This window comes from Syngnathoides biaculeatus, chromosome 22 (assembly GCF_019802595.1).
Source record: "Syngnathoides biaculeatus isolate LvHL_M chromosome 22, ASM1980259v1, whole genome shotgun sequence".
In the NCBI taxonomy this organism is placed as follows: domain Eukaryota; kingdom Metazoa; phylum Chordata; class Actinopteri; order Syngnathiformes; family Syngnathidae; genus Syngnathoides; species Syngnathoides biaculeatus.
Genome location: NC_084661.1, coordinates 5,489,970 through 5,507,519, shown reverse-complemented (window position 1 = coordinate 5,507,519; position 17,550 = coordinate 5,489,970). Strand labels below are relative to the sequence as shown.

The 17,550-nt window shown below is 41.6% G+C and overlaps 1 protein-coding gene across 8 annotated transcripts in view; it reads left to right on the top strand.

Moving 5' to 3' along the window:
• The window catches only part of ca10a (carbonic anhydrase Xa), a 148,450-nt gene extending 131,165 nt beyond the window's left edge, over positions 1–17,285 (top strand). For 6 of the 8 annotated variants that reach the window (XR_009793536.1, XR_009793539.1, XR_009793537.1 and 3 more), the window contains one exon: positions 16,930–17,285. Coding sequence is in view for 3 of the 8 variants with exons in the window: in XM_061809737.1 (XP_061665721.1) it covers positions 16,930–16,952 (23 nt within the window). In the remaining 5 variants the exon portion in view is untranslated. Of the gene's footprint in view, positions 1–10,380; positions 10,526–12,393; positions 12,438–16,929 lie in introns of all 8 variants that reach the window. The other 2 variants (XR_009793538.1, XM_061809736.1) reach the window with 2 other exon arrangements.
• Positions 17,286–17,550: the final 265 nt, after the last annotated feature.

Here is a 17,550-nt window from a genome sequence, read left to right as displayed (position 1 = left end):
TGTGATGACAAGCTCAATTGACCCCTCCGTACAGGGCACTTAACCACGCCTCCCGAAGTGACGTCACGCCACGTGCGCTGACGTAAGACAAACAATTCGTAAAAAATGGCAAATACAATACAATACAATACATTGTTAACTGAGACAGACACCATGCTTCTGATTTCATTCAAATCAACGATATATTATAGATTCTAAATACACTACATTCTGAACTGAGAGAGACGCCATGCTTCTGATTTCATTCAATCATTCACACGTAGCAAAGTTATGCTAGCAAAGAACGTCTCATTCATTTATACGAGACGTGTATTAAAAATCATATTTAGGGCATATCTTCGTGCAAACACAGTCTGGTTAAGCTTCGGCCGCGAGCCAGCAAGAAGGCGACACGTTTGTGCAGTCCGATCATAGCTAATTATTGCTCAACAAAGAATAAGTGTGTCAATCGTTCACACGTAGCGGTGTTATGCTAGCGGAGAACGTCTCATTCATTTATACGAGACGTGTATTAAAAATCATATTTAGGGCATATCTTTGTGCAAACACAGTCTGGTTAAGCTTCGGCCGCGAGCCAGCAAGAAAGCGATACGTTTGTGCAGTCCGATCATCGCTAAATATCGCTGATCAAAGAATAAGTGTGTCAATCGTTCACACGTAGCGGTGTTATGCTAGCGGAGAACGTCTCATTCATTTATACGAGACGTGTATTAAAAATCTAATTTAGGACATATCTTCGCGCAAACACAGTCTCGTTAAGCTTCGGCCGCGAGCCAGCAAGAAAGCGATACGTTTGTGCAGTCCGATCATCGCTAATTATCGCTCAACAAAGAATAAGTGTGTCAATCATTCACACGTAGCGGTGTTATGCTAGCGGAGAACGTCTCATTCATTTATACGAGACGTGTATTAAAAATCATATTTAGGGCATATCTTTGTGCAAACACAGTCTGGTTAAGCTTCGGCCGCGAGCCAGCAAGAAAGCGATACGTTTGTGCAGTCCGATCATCGCTAAATATCGCTCAACAAAGAATAAGTGTGTCAATCGTTCACATGTAGCGGTGTTATGATAGCGGAGAACGTCTCATTCATTTATACGAGACGTGTATTAAAAATCAAATTTAGGGCATATCTTCGTGCAAACACAGTCTGGTTAAGATTCGTCCGCGAGCCAGCAAGAAAGCGATACGTTTGTGCAGTCCGATCATCGCTAAATATCGCTCAACAAAGAATAAGTGTGTCAATCGTTCACACGTAGCGGTGTTATGCTAGCGGAGAACGTCTCATTCATTTATACGAGACGTGTATTAAAAATCTAATTTAGGACATATCTTCGCGCAAACACAGTCTGGTTAAGCTTCGGCCGCGAGCCAGCAAGAAAGCGATACGTTTGTGCAGTCCGATCATCGCTAAATATCGCTCAACAAAGAATAAGTGTGTCAATCGTTCACACGTAGCGGTGTTATGCTAGCGGAAAACGTGTCATTCATTTATACGAGACGTGTATTAAAAATCATATTTAGGGCATATCTTCGTGCAAACACAGTCTGGTTAAGCTTCGGCCGCGAGCCAACAAGAAAGCGACACGTTTGTGCAGTCCAATCATCGCTAAATATCGCTCAACAAAGAATAAGTGCGTAAATCGTTCACACGCAGCAGTGTTATGCTAGCGAAGAACTTCAAATTCATTTATACGAGACATGTATTGAAAATCAAATATAGGGCATACCTTTGTGCAAACATATGTGTTCCGGTTGATATTAGATGGATTTAGTTGATGATGCGGTCTTCCACAAAGTTTGATCCATCAAAGGCATTTTTCGTACTGGGTCTTCGGTTTTGGAAAGGGTACGAATTGAACTCCACCAACTACCCTTTCAGGATACCTGTCGTCACTATTACAAAGTCCATGACTACACCTCTTAACCATATTTTTTGTTAAATAACCCAAATACGCGATAAAACGCTAACAAAACCTATACTGGACCATGCAATGTTGTCTGAGAAAATGGCGGGAGCAAAAACGGGCTTTGGTTTATGCAGATCTCTGGCCTGTGAGTGGTCAGTGACGCGGATTGCACAATATCCACGGAGGGGCCAGGCAATCGAGGCAGTTGCTGACTGAGCGCCACCACAGCAGGGACTGGTGGCGGCTGCTGGTCGAGCGCCGGCGGAGTCATAACAGGTGTTGACACAAGGTTAACCCTTGCTGGAGTAGGGACAGGTAGACGTTACAGGGACAGGTGGCAGCCACAAGTCGAACACTGCTGGAACAGGCTGTTACAACTGCTGGGGCGCAGGAACAGGAGCCTGCTGCAGCTGCCGGGCAGCAGGAATGGCCCTGCCGCAGATGCCAGGGAATAGGAAAGGGAGCCTACTGCAACTGCCAGGGAGCATTAAGAGGAGCCTGCCCAAGCTGCCAAAGAACAGGAATGGGGTCTGAAGTTATTTCTTCAGTCTGCTGCCAATGAAGTTTGTTGTGAGTGGTGGGTATGGGAGGGACAGAGTGCACAGGGACTCAGGAAGGTGAACTACTTAAAATGGGTGGAAAGAAATAAGGTGACGAAAATATCTAATAAATTTCCCTCAAAAATGTGATTTATACTCATATTTACATACAGCATATCTTTTGTTCCTTCTATATTATTCACTTTTTGGCTGGTGCAACTTATAGTCCGGAAAATACGGTAATTGAAATAAAATTATAATTTCTTGCAAATGGTTGTTTGTTTCTATATGCAATGTGATTTGCTGGCTGGTGATTAGTTGGCAACCAGTTCAGACCAAAGATGGCTGGGATGGGCTCCAGCACTCCTGCAACCCTTGTGAGGATAAGCGCCTCAAATAATGAATGGATGGATAGGTGATGTTTGAGCCTTTATTGGCCCTTTTGAACACCCCCACCCACCCCCCCCCAAAAAAAAAAAAAAAAAACAAAGGAGACATGGAAAGCGGGTTCATTGGCAGAAAGATAAGAAGAAAACACAGCCTACAACTGAGTGTAGGGACTTTGAATGTTGGGACTATGATGGGAAAACCTTGGGAGTTGGTTGACAAGATGATTAGGAGAAAGGTTGATATATTGTGCATCCAGGAGAGCAGGTGAAAATGCAGTAAGGCTAGAACTATCGGGCCAGTGTTTAAATTATTTTACAATAATGTAAAAATAACAAATCTTCTTTTCCTTTCGGCTTGTCCCGTTAGGGGTCGCCACAGCGTGTCATCTTTTGCCATCTTAGCCTATCTCCTGCATCTTCCTCTCTAACCCCAACTGCCCTCATGTCTTCCCTCACCACATCCATAAACCTTCTCTTTGGTCTTCCTCTCGCTCTTTTGCCTGGGAGCTCCATCCTCAGCATCCTTCTACCAATATACTCACTCTCTCTCGCCTCTGAACATGTCCAAACCATCGAAGTCTGCTCTCTCGAATCTTGTCTCCAAAACATCCAGCTTTGGCTGTCCCTCTAATGAGCTCATTTCTAATCCTATCCAACCTGGTCACTCCGAGCGAGAACCTCAACATCTTCATTTCTGCCACCTCCAGTTCAGATTCCTGTTGTTTCTTCAGTGCCACTGTCTCTAATCCGTACATCATGGCCGGCCTCACCACTGTTTTGTAAACTTTGCCCTTCATCCTAGCAGACACTCTTCTGTCACATAACACACCAGACACCTTTCGCCAGCTGTTCCAACCTGCTTGGACCCGTTTCTTCACATCCTGACCACACTCTCCATTGCTCTGTATTGTTGACCCCAAGTATTTGAAGTCGTCGACCCTCGCTATCTCTTCTCCCTGTAGCCTCACTCTTCCCCCTCCACTTTTCTCATTCACGCACATATATTCTGTTTTACTTCGGCTAATCTTCAATCCTCTCCTTTCCAGTGCATGTCTCCATCTTTCCAATTGTTCCTCTGCATGCTCCCTGCTTTCACTGCACATGACAATATCATCTGCGAACATCATGGTCCAAGGGGATTCCAGTCTAACCTCATCTGTCAGCCTATCCATTACCACTACAAACAGGAAGGGGCTAAGAGCTGATCCCTGATGCAGTCCCACCTCCACCTTAAATTCCTCTGTCACACCTAAGGCACACCTCACCATTGTTCTGCTGCCATCATACATGTCCTGTACTATTTTAACATACTTCTCTGCCACACCAGACTTACGCATGCAGTACCACAGTTCCTCTCTTGGTACTCTGTCATAGGCTTTCTCTAGATCCACAAAGACGCAATGTAGCTCCTTCTGACCTTCTCTGTACTTTTCCACGAGCATCCTCAAGGCAAATAATGCATCTGTGGTACTCTTTCTAGGCATGAAACCATACTGTTGCTCGCAGATACTTACTTCTGTCCTGAGTCTAGCCTCCACTACTCTTTCCCATAACTTCATTGTGTGGCTCATCAACTTTATTCCTCTATAGTTCCCACAGCTCTGAACATCCCCTTTGTTCTTAAAAATGGGAACTAGAACACTTTTCCTCCATTCTTCAGGCATCTTTTCGCCCGCTAGTATTCTGTTGAATAAGTTGGTCAAAAACTCCACAGCCATCTCTCCAAATTGCTTCCATACCTCTACCGGTATGTCATCAGGACCAACTGCCTTTCCAGTTTTCATCCTTTGTAGTGCCTTTCTGACTTCCCCCTTAGTAATCATTTCCACTTCCTGGTCCTTCACTCTTGCCTCTTCAACTCTTCCTTCTCTCTCATTTTCTTCATTCATCAACTTCTCAAAGTATTCTTTCCACACCAGTCAACACATTTCCATCTCTATCCTTAATCACCCTGACCTGCTGCACATCCTTCCCATCTCTATCCCTCTGTCTGGCCAACCTGTAGAGATCCTTTTCTCCTTCTTTCGTGTCCAACCTGGTGTACATGTCTTCATATGCCTCTTGTTTAGCCTTTGCCACCTCTACCTTTGCCCTACGTCGCATCTCGATGTACTCCTTTCGCCTCTCCTCAGTCCTCTCAGTATCCCACTTCTTCTTCGCTAATCTCTTTCCTTGTATGACTCCCTGTATTTTGGGGTTCCACCACCAAGTCTCCTTCTCCCCTTTTACCAGATGACACACCAAGTACTCTCCTGCCTGTCTCTCTGATCACCTTGGCTGTCGTCGTCCAGTCTTCCGGGAGCTTCGGTTGTCCATCGAGAGCCTGTCTCACCTCTTTCCGGAAGGCTGCACAACATTCTTCCTTTTTCAGCTTCCACCACATGGTTCTCTGCTCTACCTTTGTCTTCTTAATCTTCCTACCCACCACCAGAATCATCCTACATACTACCATCCTATGCTGTCGAGCTACACTCTCCCCTACCACTACTTTACAGTCAGTAACCTCCTTCAGATTACATCGTCTGCACAAAATATAATCTACCTGCGTGGTTCTACCTCCGCTCTTGTAGGTCACTATATGTTCCTCCCTCTTCTGGAAATAAGTGTTCACTACAGCCATCTCCATCCTTTTTGCAAAGTCCACCACCATCTGCCCTTCAAAGTTCCTTTCCTGGATGCCGTACTTACCCATCACTTCTTCATCGCCCCTGTTTCCTTTACCAATATGTCCATTACAATCTGCACCAATCACAACTCTCTCGCTGTCTGGGATGCTCAGAACTACTTCATCTAGTTCCTTCCAGAATTTGTCTTTCAACTCTAGGTCACATCCTACCTGTGGTGCATAGCCGCTAACCACATTATACATCACACCCTCAATTTCAAATTTTAGTCTCATCACTCGATCTGATACTCTTTTCACCTCCAAGACATTCTTAGCCAGCTCTTCCTTTAAAATAACCCCTACTCCATTTCTCTTCCCATCTACTCCGTGGTAGAATAATTTAAACCCTGCTCCCAAACTTCTAGCCTTACTACCTTTCCACCTGCTCTCTTGGATGCACAGAATATCAACCTTTCTCCTAATCATCATGTCAACCAACTCCTGTGCTTTTCCTGTCATAGTCCCAACATTCAAAGTCCCTACACTCAGTTGTAGGCTCTGTGCATTCCTCTTTTTCTTCTGACACTGGATCCGGTTTCCTCCTCTTCTTTGTCTTCGACCCACAGTAGCTGAATTTCCACCGACGCCCTGCAGGTTAGCAGTGCCGTAAAAATAACAAATAAAAAGTGTAAAAAATGGAATAGGGGTTCTTGTAAAGAAAAGTTAGCTATAGTATGTCTTAGAGGTGAAAGTGTATCAGATGGGGTGATGAGTTTGAAACTTGTTACTGAAGGTGTTCTGTGTAATGTGATTAGCAACTATGCCCCACAGGATGGCTGTGACCTAGAGGTGGAAGAGCAATTCTGGAAGGAACTAGATGAAGTAGTTTTGAGCATCCCAGACACAGAGGGAGTTGTGATTGGTTCAGATTGTAATGGACATGTTGGCGAATGAAACAGGGGTGATGAAGAAGTTATGGGTAGGTACGGCATCCAGGAAAGGAACTTTGAGTAAGAGATGGTGCTAAACTTTATAAACAAGATGGAAATGGCTGTATTGAACACTTTTTTTCCAGAAGAGGCAGGAACATAGGATGCCTTACAATAGTGGAGGCAGAAAACACAGGTTTTAGGTGTAATCTGAAGGAGGTCATGGTATGGGAGAGCATGGTGTTGTGTAAGATAACTGTGGTGGGGGTGAGGAAGCTTAAGAAGACAAGGGTAGAGCAGAGAAACACGTGGTGGAAGGTGAGAATAAAAGAGTGTTGTGCAGCTTTTCAGGAAAAGCTGAGACAGGCTCTTGGTGGAGAGAAGGAGCTCCTGGAAAACTGGACGTTTACAGCCAAGGTGATCAGGGAGACAGGCGGGAGTATACTTGGTGTATCTTCTGGTAGGAAATGGAACAAGGAGACTTGATGGAAACTCAATGTACAGGAAGTCATAAAAGAAAGCGATTAGCCAAGAGGAAGTGGTACACTGAGAGGACCGAGGAGCAGAGAAAGGAATACACTGAGATGCGTTGGAGGGCAAAGGTAGAGGTGGCAAAGGCTAAACAAGAGGCATAAGGACGACATGCATGGCAGGTTGGACCCGGAAGGAGAAAGGGATCCCTACAAGTTGGCCAGAGAAACGGGTAAAGATGGTTAGAGTGATTAAGGATAGAGAAGGAAAACTGTTGGCTGATGCTAGTAGTGTTCTAGATAGATGGAAAGAATATTTTGAGGTCTTGATGAATGAAGAAAATTAGAGAGAAAGAAGTGTGGGAGAGGCAAGCGTGTGGATCGGGAAGTGGTAACGATTATTAACGGAGAAATTAAGCACTAAAGAGGATGGAAAAAAGGGAAAGGAGGTTGGTCCTGATGACATGCTTGTGGAGGTATCGAAGCATTTTGGAGAAGTGGTGATGGAGTTTTTTCAACTGAATTCTAGCAGATGAGAAGATCCCGGAGGATGCCTGAGTCAAAGTTAGATGTTTTGGACACAAAGTTAGAGAACGCAGACTTCGATGGTTTGGACGCGTCCAGAGGAGAGTGAGTTGGGTTTACATGGAAAAAGATGACGTACTGTTGTAACCCCTAACATGACTAGCCGAAAGAAGAACAACCCCACCCCAAAAAATTATTCAGAAAATCACCTTCTTGATATGACTGATCAGGACCATGTTTGATACATTCAAAAGGATGTCGAAAACACAAGGAATTTGTCCGCAGTAGTTGGATCTTAACAGATAACAGAGGATCCCTTTTAGACATAAAGACAATATGAGAACAATCACAGAGCAATAAAAGGTTGTTAGTAATCTGGAAATGATGGTACAGTTTTTTGTGCAAAAAGATGCAGTCATCTAACAAAGCAGTTTGAATCCTTAATAGAGTAATTGTTCAGTGCAATGAAAAATGTGCAAAGGGCGCGGCAATTTCAATGTACATGCAATGATAAGTCACGAGTTGTGCAATAATCTGGGACAATGTTGATTGTGCAAATGCTGCAGGTACCTCTCAGGTGTGCAAATGGGTTAGTACAGTGTGGTGACAATGTTACAGTGAGTGCATGAGTAATGTATAATATACAATCGTAATTGGTCCAGCAGAATGTGACAACAAACTCAAGACAAATAAAAATGAGAGCATGTTGCAGTTGAATTGTAAATTAGCTGTTTAAGAAGTTAATTGTGAGTTGGAATAAGATGCTGGAATGCCTGTTTTGTTTGCGTTCCTCGGTAGCACCTACAGAGGAACATTGTTGTAAGAACTGGTGACAAGGATATGGAGGGTGCAAGAGGATTTTGCCCATTTGTCCTAGTTCTGGTAGCGTGCAAGTCCTCGAGGGTGGGTAGTGGGGTACCGACAATCCTTTTAGTAGTTTATTTTGCCATTTATCTGTTGCCTCAGTGTATGTACACATATCCATCTATCTGTCCATTATATGAGCTGCTTATCCTCAGAAGGAAGGGTTGAGGGAGTGCTGGGGCCTATCCCAGCTATCTTCGGGCAGGGGCGGGGTACACCCAAAACTGATTGCCAAACAATTACAGGCCACACAGAAACAAACAACCATTTACACTCAAAATCACACCTACGTGCAATTTTGAGTTTCCAATTAATGCATGTATTGGGAAAGTGTGGTGAACCGGAGTGTCCAAGGGTGAGTGTCTCTTCCTTATTTTGAATGGTTTAAATAAATGTCACCTTGGTGAACCTGACAGGTTCATACAGAACAAAGATTTTGAGTTCTCTACAGCAGATCATTTATCTAATAAATGCACTACAACGGGACAAGCCGAAAGGAAAAACAGAATACAAGTACAAACAAAAGTACAAACTAAACAGATAATTCTCAATATTTTGAGCTTGTGGATAGCAGCAAATTGGTGGTGCACATTGTAGATTATACATTGGTAGAAGGCTTTTCCTGTTTTTTTTAGGTCAACTTTGGGGCTGCGCATTATATATGAGAAATTACAGTTGTCGTTGCTCATTTGCAACTGGTTCAAAATGCTGGAGCTCGACCTTTAGGCACAAGGAAGTATGAGCACACTCATATATCACCTATTTTATCTTCAGTCCACTGGTTGGCTGTTCATTTTACGATTCGTTTTAAAATTCTTTTATTTGCCTTGAATGGCCATACCTCTCTGCACCCCGTTGCCAGACGTTTTCTCAGGTCAGCTGACCAGCTGCTTCTGAGAGAGCTCAGAGCTGGGTTTAAATTTAGAAGTAAATGAGCGTTTGCTGTTGCAGCTCCAAAACTTGTGAATATTTCGCCATTCTACATCAGACAACCCTCATCCCTGTCTCATTTTGAATACTTACTGAAAACCAATCTTTTTACCCTGACTTTTAACACCATTTAATGTGTCTGTGATATATATATAAGTATTTTTTGGGTAGTGCATTTTATTTTTTTGCTTTTATCTACTTAGGGTTAGGGTTAGCGCCTGCCTCTCGGTGGTGGGCTCCGAGCTGCAAGTTCAGCTTAGTGCACAACTATCATATGCCGTTCTAACCTGCTCGGTAGTGTAAATAGTTGCATTTTGCGATATAAACATTAAAACTTGTTTGCGGCAGATTACTCGATTGGACAACAGAGTTATACAGTATAACGATCCAATCGTGTTAGTGGTTAATCGAGTTTCACCATTGCCATGTACATGTGTTCTCGGTTCTCAGAAATCGCAGTGTAACTTGTTAGTTACCCAAGTAGTGGGACTTGGATAGCTGATAACTGAGCGACGGTGTGTTCAAAGTTTTATGATGGCAAAAGTGTTAGAAAAAAAGGATGAAGATCGAGCGAGTGGTAAGGTAATTTTTATTCATATTGTTCTAAAAACTTGTGCTTCATCTATACACTATACTAATTCTATGAATAAATGACTGCATATCAAAAAGAAAATATAATGGTGTATCCATATTAAACAGTGAAAGAGAAAATTCATTCTGAAGTTTGGCAAATGATGAAACTCTTATATGTAATGTGCTTCAAATAAGTACGATAATTTGAGCATTGAAGAACTGAAACTGATATTTCAATTTTTGCTGTACTGGTAGGGCACCAAACAAGGGATATTTTTTCCACAAATACAGTTAAATTCAGTGTTGAAATTAATGGCTTTGGGGCTACCAAATCGCTAAAATCGCTTAGCTTCTGGGGGCTTCGCCCCCTGGGCCCCCAACGGGGCGCTGCGCCAGCCCCCAGACCCCCGGCTACTTTTCAGGCTTTTTTTCTCATTTGGTATTCTCATCCCTGGAACATGCAGACTCCATACAGGCGGGGCCAGGATTGAACCCTGGACCTCAGAACTCTGAGGCCAACGCTTTCCAGCTGCGCTACCATTCTACTTCATTATCTGTAGTTTTTATTCTCATTTTGTATTTTGCTGTGTTTTTATTGTATTGTACAGCACTTTGGTAACCTTGTTTCTTTAAATTGTTTTATACAGTCAATAAAGTGGATTGGATTGGATCGTGAGGATAATCCATACAGATAATGACAGTTGAGCGCATTGAGATCAGGAATGAAAAAAAAAATTAATTCAATATTACCGATGAATTAAAACCCCAGTAAAATTGGAATCAAGTCGTCAAGTGAGTTAATGTTTGTCACACTTGAGTGCAATGCAAGAGTGTTTTGTCTTTGGTTTCATTTGATGTTTGTCTCATTCCCAAAGAGTCAAAGAACACTACTGCGTCTTTGTGCATTTAATTTTTTGTTTTCAGACTGCTTTCTCTCGCTTCTCATACAGTGCAGGCACTTTTTTCTTTGCTCTTGCTCTGCTTGCTTTGCCTCAGTTGACACTTTTTTTTTTCTTGCTGATGAGCTCGTTTTCCTTCAATTTTTTTTTTTTTTTTTTTAGAAGCAGCAAGTCCTGGGTACTTTTAAATCTATGGGACTGTATTTTTCTTTTTTGTGGATAATCATTTGTTTCATCCATACGTGAGCGTGGGCTGCTAATTAGCGCAAGCCTGGTGTTAGCAACAAGACCAGCCGTCAAGATGCCTCCCTTCTCGACTGAGGACGATCATGGACTACTGCAGATGGTGTCAAATGTGGAATCAAAAATCTGGCCTCTTGAAGTTTATGTGCATTGTGGCTGGACACTCAAGGCAAGTGCCTGGTAAAACACAACTCTGTTTTAGCTCGTCACACAAGGCCGGGGCCTGCTGAAAAACAACTCAATTTAAGGCAGTTCCTGGAACCGGGTATAGGCGCAAGTTGCTGTCCTAACATAACCTTTTCAGGATCCAGTTGTTCCCAAAGAATCAGAGGAACAAGAGATAAGGCGAGACAAGGTGCACACAGATTCATTTGCATCATCCAAACAATCTGATGAGCATATGACAAATGGAATGTGCCAGCACTTTAAATCCCCCACAACTCTTCCTGCCCCGTTGGAGCCATCAACACCTCATAATCTCCCCTCTATGACTACAACAACCATACAAGTAGATGTTGGCTCCCCCTCCCCTAGCCTGAATGCAATGTTGGGTCTGATGGATAGGATGAAGACTATTGTCAACAATGGAGTCTAGCCCGTACCACACCAAGATCTTCCTCCCATCCCCCTTCACCTGAAACCACTGTCCACTAAGAAGCGAAAGGCCCCTCCTCCACCCATGAAGACTATCTGTAAATCTGACTGATATTTACCGGGTCTTTTCCAGAATAACTCCAACCCCTATGGAAATCAGACATTTTTCATCCCTGTAATTACAAGGGACAGAAAGTTGGTCAAAAAGATATGGCACCAAAATGTAGAACTTCCAACTGAGTGAGGATAAAATGTGAGTCTATTGAACCATTCTCTCCAGCAATCTCTGCGAGACTAGCTCTTTTTAATATAAGGTCACTGGGTAATAAATCAATGTTGATCAATGACATCATTCCAACCTATGTTCTGGAATTTTTGTTATTACATGAAACATGGTTAACAGAAAGTCGCTGTAATACCATTTTAAATGAGGCAACACCAGAAGAGTTTAATTTTATGAACAAATGTTGAACAGGGAAAAAAGGTGGTGGTATTGCTGTTATCTTTAAATCATTATTTCAATGTAAAAAAATATATACTGCGTGATTTTAGCTCTTTTGAATATCTGTGTTTTATTTAGTTAAGGGTGACCAAAAGATTATCATTATGATCATTTGTAGACCTCCACGATACATTGGAAAATTTATGGAGGATTTTTCAGAACTGCAGTCAGTTATCTGTACTGAGTACAACTATTTTGTCATAACAAACTTTAACATTCATGTTGACAATAACATGGAAAAATCATCCAAAGAACTTTCTGGAATGCTAGACACATTTGACCTCTCTCAACATATTAAGAGTCCAACTCACACTCAAGGTCACATCTTGGACCTGGTCATCTGTAAGGATGTTAAAATTCTATCAATTGACATTAAGGATATGGATATTTCTGACCATTTTTGTGTATTTTTTGAATTACAGATTCTTGCAAAAGTTCAGACAACCTCTATCTCTCTTTGGAAAAGGTACATAAATGAGAGTACTGCCACTATGTTTATGGAGACTGGCTGTGGCTCAGACTGTGAATACTGAGACAGTTGATGAACTTTTGGACAATTTCACCTCGAAAATCATGAATGTCATGAATGCTCTCGCTACTGTTAAAACTAAGACCATCCTGAGGCGACCTAGAGCACCGTGGAAGAGCAAAATAATGGTCAAGAGATCTAAATTGGAGTGTAGGAAAGCGGAACGCAAGTGGAGAAAAACTAAACTCCAAATTGACTCTGACCTCAACATACAGTGTCTTTTTAATTTTAACCAAGAGTTGGTTAGAGATAGACAGCAACACTTTTCTGAAATCATCAATAAGAACCTCAACAATACTCGTGTTGTATTTGCTGTGGTTGACAATCTTACAACCCCCACCCTCCCGAAGGAAGGTAGATAGATAGATAGATAGATAGATAGATAGATAGATAGATAGATAGATAGATAGATAGATAGATAGATAGATAGATAGATAGATAGATAGATAGATAGATAGATAGATAGATAGATAGATAGATAGATAGATAGAGATAGATAGATAGATAGATAGATAGATAGATAGATAGATAGATAGATAGATAGATAGATAGATAGATAGATAGATAGATAGATAGATAGATAGATAGATAGATAGATAGATAGATAGATAGATAGATAGATAGATAGATACAGAACTCGTAACAGCTGACAAATGCAATGAGTTTGCCTTTTATTTTTGTGAAAAAATACAATCCATCAGGTCAAATGTCAGCACAAATCAGCAAAAAGATAGAATGATCTCACATCTGAAGCCACCCAAAGAAACTCTATTAACTTTTCAGAATTTGATACAGTTGACCAAAAAACTGTAAAGAAAACTGTTCAGCAGTTGAAACCATCAATGAGCTGTCTCGACTCAATACCATCTGACTTTTCAAAACTATTGTGAAGTCAGTGCTACCTGATCTGCAGCAAATAATCAATTGCTCAATTCGGTGTGGCGAGTTTCCCAAAGCTCTTAAAGTAGCTGGTGTTTAGCCTCTTCTAAAAAACAACGCACTGGACCATTCCATGTTAGCAAGCTATAGACCCATCTCAAACCTCCCATTCATGGCCAAGATTCTTGAAAAAGTTGTGTTTTAATCAACTCACCAATTTCTTGAATTTAAATGGACTTTTTGACCAATTTCAATCAGGTTTCCGAACTCATCACAGTACAGAATCTGCTCTTATCAAAGTGCTAAATGATATAAGGTTGAACACTAACTCAGGAAACGTGTCAATTTTGGTCCTGTTGGATCTCAGCACGGCTTTTGATTCGGTAGATCACAATATACTGCTAAACAGGTTTGAAACATGGGTAGGACTAAATGGAACAGTCCTCAAATGGTTTAGGTCCTACCTGGATGAAAGGAGCTACTTTGTGACCATTGGAGGTGCTCGGTCTCAGCGAATGGCAATGATCTATGGGGTCCCTCAAGGGTCAGTTCTTGGACCTCTCCTGTTCAGCCTGTGTATGATACCCTTGGGTCAAATTCTTCAAAACTTTAATTTTAACTACCATAGCTATGCAGATGACACACAGTTGTATTTAGCAGTGTCTCCAGATGACAACAAGTTCAATTGAGGTATTGTGCCACTGTCTAAATCAGATAAATAACTGGATGAGACAAAATTTTCTTCAACTAAATCACAACAAAACTGAGACAATTGTTTTTGGCAATAAAGAAAAGAGAATTGATGTTATTAAATAACTGGACTCTCTATCTTTAAAAACCAAAGAGAAACCTTGGTGATCTGTTTGATTCCGACCTGACTTTCAACAATCATATAAAAATCAATCACAAAAACTGCCTTCTACCATCTACAGCGAAGTCTTGTATGTGTCAAGCAGACCAGGAAAAGCTCATCTATGCTTTTATCTCAAGTAGACTTGACTACTGTAATGGTCTTCTGACTGGACTTCCAAAAAAAAGAGTATTAAACAGCTGCAGCTCATTCAGAATGCTGCAGCTCGCGTTCTGACCAAAACAAAGTGGCCAGATCATATAACTCCAATCCTAAAGTCCTTGCACTGGCTTCCAGTCAGCTTTTGAATAGTTTTTAAAGTTCTGCTCCTGGTCTATAAATCAATAAATGATTTAGGTCCTGAATACATGAAATAAATGCTTACGGAATGCAAACCCAGTACAGTTCTTGTGGTCAGGCCAAGTGTGTTATTGCGCAGGCTTTAGATGGATGATGAAACAGAGAAAGTGTCAACATGTAGCCTACTTAAATGCATGTCCAACAGACTGGGAGTGATTATTTACATTGGTACATTTACTTTCAAAATTAGTTCGTTCCGGAAGTCATTTCAAATTGTGAATTTTTCGTAAGTAGCAGCGGATTTTACATGTAAATAGCCTAATCCATTCTAAGACCGTCCCCCATCCCTCCACCCTGCCAAAAATAAGCATTCAAAGTACATAATGTAAAGAATAATAAAAAATATGTTAATTTACCTTTGCTGTTGGCGAATATGCGAATAGCCAATGGGATGCCAGGAAGACGCTACGGTGATAGCCAATGGGAGAGCAGCTCTATTGCACCACGAAAACCACGATACAGGCTTTTTACGTTCGGCAGCATTTGGAGATTGCGAATCGAGCACCTATTTTTTTTCCTTTTGGATCCTGAATTTCCCTTCGTAACTGGAGAAAATATTTTTCTGACGATGGTGTTAAACGCAGAGCTGTAGTCCACAAACAGGATCCTTGCATAGGTTCCCTCACTGTCAAGATGTTCAAGGATGAACTGTAGACCAATCTTGACGGCGTCATCTGCAGACGTTTTTACCTCGATAGGCAAACTGCAATGGGTCCAGCTGGGGACCTGTGACGCTTTTTAGGTGGTCCAGCACAAGGCTTTCAAAGGGACTTCATGACCACAAATGTCAAGGCAGAAGGCCTTCAAGACCTCAGACTGCTGGTTTCTTTGGCACCGGTTTGGGGGTTAAACATTTAAAGCAGGTTTTTACTTTACACAGTTCTAGAGACCTGTTGAAGATATTTGTGAAGTCAGGAGCAAGTCGGTCTGCGCCGACTTTGAGGTAGGATGGGGAGACAATGTTTTGGGCCTGGCGCTTTGTTGATCTTTTGTTGTTTGAAGATTTGCTTCACATCCCTTTCATGGATTTTAAACGGTAGAGTGGATGGTGGTGCGACTTAGTGGGTGTGTGGAGTGAAAGTGTTGTTTTCAAATCTGCAGTAAAAGCTATTGAGGTCGTCGGCTAGCCTGCTCTTGTTTTCTACAGGGGGGCGTCACTTGTAATTAGTGAGTGATTGTAATCCATGCCAGACTGATTTGGCAACATTGGTGCCAAGATGTTTTTACAATTTAACTGCATAGTCCCTCTTTGCAATGTTAATTTCTTTAGACAGCCAGTTGGATCTATCGCCACTACGATATGCAACCTCATTATTCGGGCGGAGTTGCCTAAGTATGTCTGTAGACAACGGCTTTTTGTTGAATGTTTTTGTTGGTCAACACGCCTCCTCACAAAAAATGAACTATGCAGTAACAATATACAATATTATAATACAAAATTAATCTGTTCTGGAAGTCGTTTCGTAGCGTGAAACTTTCGTAAGTAGAAATGCATTTTACATGTAAATAGCCTCATCCCATACCCTCGGACCCCCCACCGCCAAAAATAAGCCTTCAAAGTGTACATGATGAAAACAATAATACAAAATTATGTTCATTTACCTTTAAAATGAGCATTCGAAATGTACATAATGTAAAGAATAATAAAAGATGCTGTTCATTTATGGTGGCATGGTGGCTCAGCTGGAAAGCATTGGCCTCATATTTCTGAGGTCCCAAATTCAATCCCGGATTCGCCTGTGTGGAGTTTGCATGTTCTCCTCGTGCCTGCGTGGGTCTTCTCTGGGTACACTGTTTCTGCCCAAATACCAAAAACATACAACATTAATTGTCTAAATTGTCCCGAGGTGTGATTGTGAAAAGACATGATGGATATTTTTGAGACAAATAACATACACTTCCATCGGACACTTAAGATTTTAGTTTCCCAAGCCACGCAGAAAGAGCCGCATGCGACCCCTGGTCTTGCTTTTACTTAATTCATTTGCTAAATTCTCAATTCAGTTAGATACACGTTACAAAGTAACTTTTCACGTGTTACACTATTAAGAAAGAAGTGTGTGAGAACAATGTGAAAAGGCAAAGTCTAGTCCATAGTCTATCTAAAAGTCGATTGCAGCTTTCTTTGACCTGTAGTATCAGTGGGGAATGTATTAACTGCCTAATTCTAGTAGTAGTAGTTTAAAACTACAATAAAAATGTTTTTTTTTTCTTCCCTGCTTCTCATTGTTAGGAGACAATGTTAATACACAATAATGCAACTCATTACAGAGGTTTTATATTCTTAGGCATGTCATGCACTGTGGGTTCATTTTTCAACTGCCCTTTTCTGTTTTCCAGTGAATGGGTGGTTGCTCAATTAGGATCGTTCTGAGGAGAAAAATGTTGTTGCTGAAGGACAACGCTGACAGTTGTGAAACCAGTCATCTCATTCAACATGTTTTAAAAGAATTTTCTCTCAACAAATATACATGTATGTATTGTTTGTAACTAAAATGAAACTTTGTAAAGCATGCAGAGTGGCTCTGCTTTTTACATTAAAAACATTCTATGTATGACTTGTATTTTGCGTACATGTAGTAAACCTACATCTGGCAAAAAATGTTGATACTTTTTTTAATTCAGAAAGTGACAAACTAAAGAAACAGATGACACAAACCACTTGTTTGATAACTTTCTGATTATAGAACTTGGGTACCTATTGTGACATTTGCCATTGAAAACACGCTGTGCCACCTACTATAGGATACATAAGCTCTTTTCAAAGAAGAGAACATCTCACAATCGAGTGAAGTGACTGGGACAATACAACCCTATCATTTCGAGCCTGTTTTAGATGATATACGGATCACTTCTCACTGACAACGGACTCCCAGACACTCTGTATGAGCCAGCACGGCCGAAGACGTGCCTCGTCCGCGCTTCGGCGGCGGCTCATCTGCCCACCTACTGTGGGACACG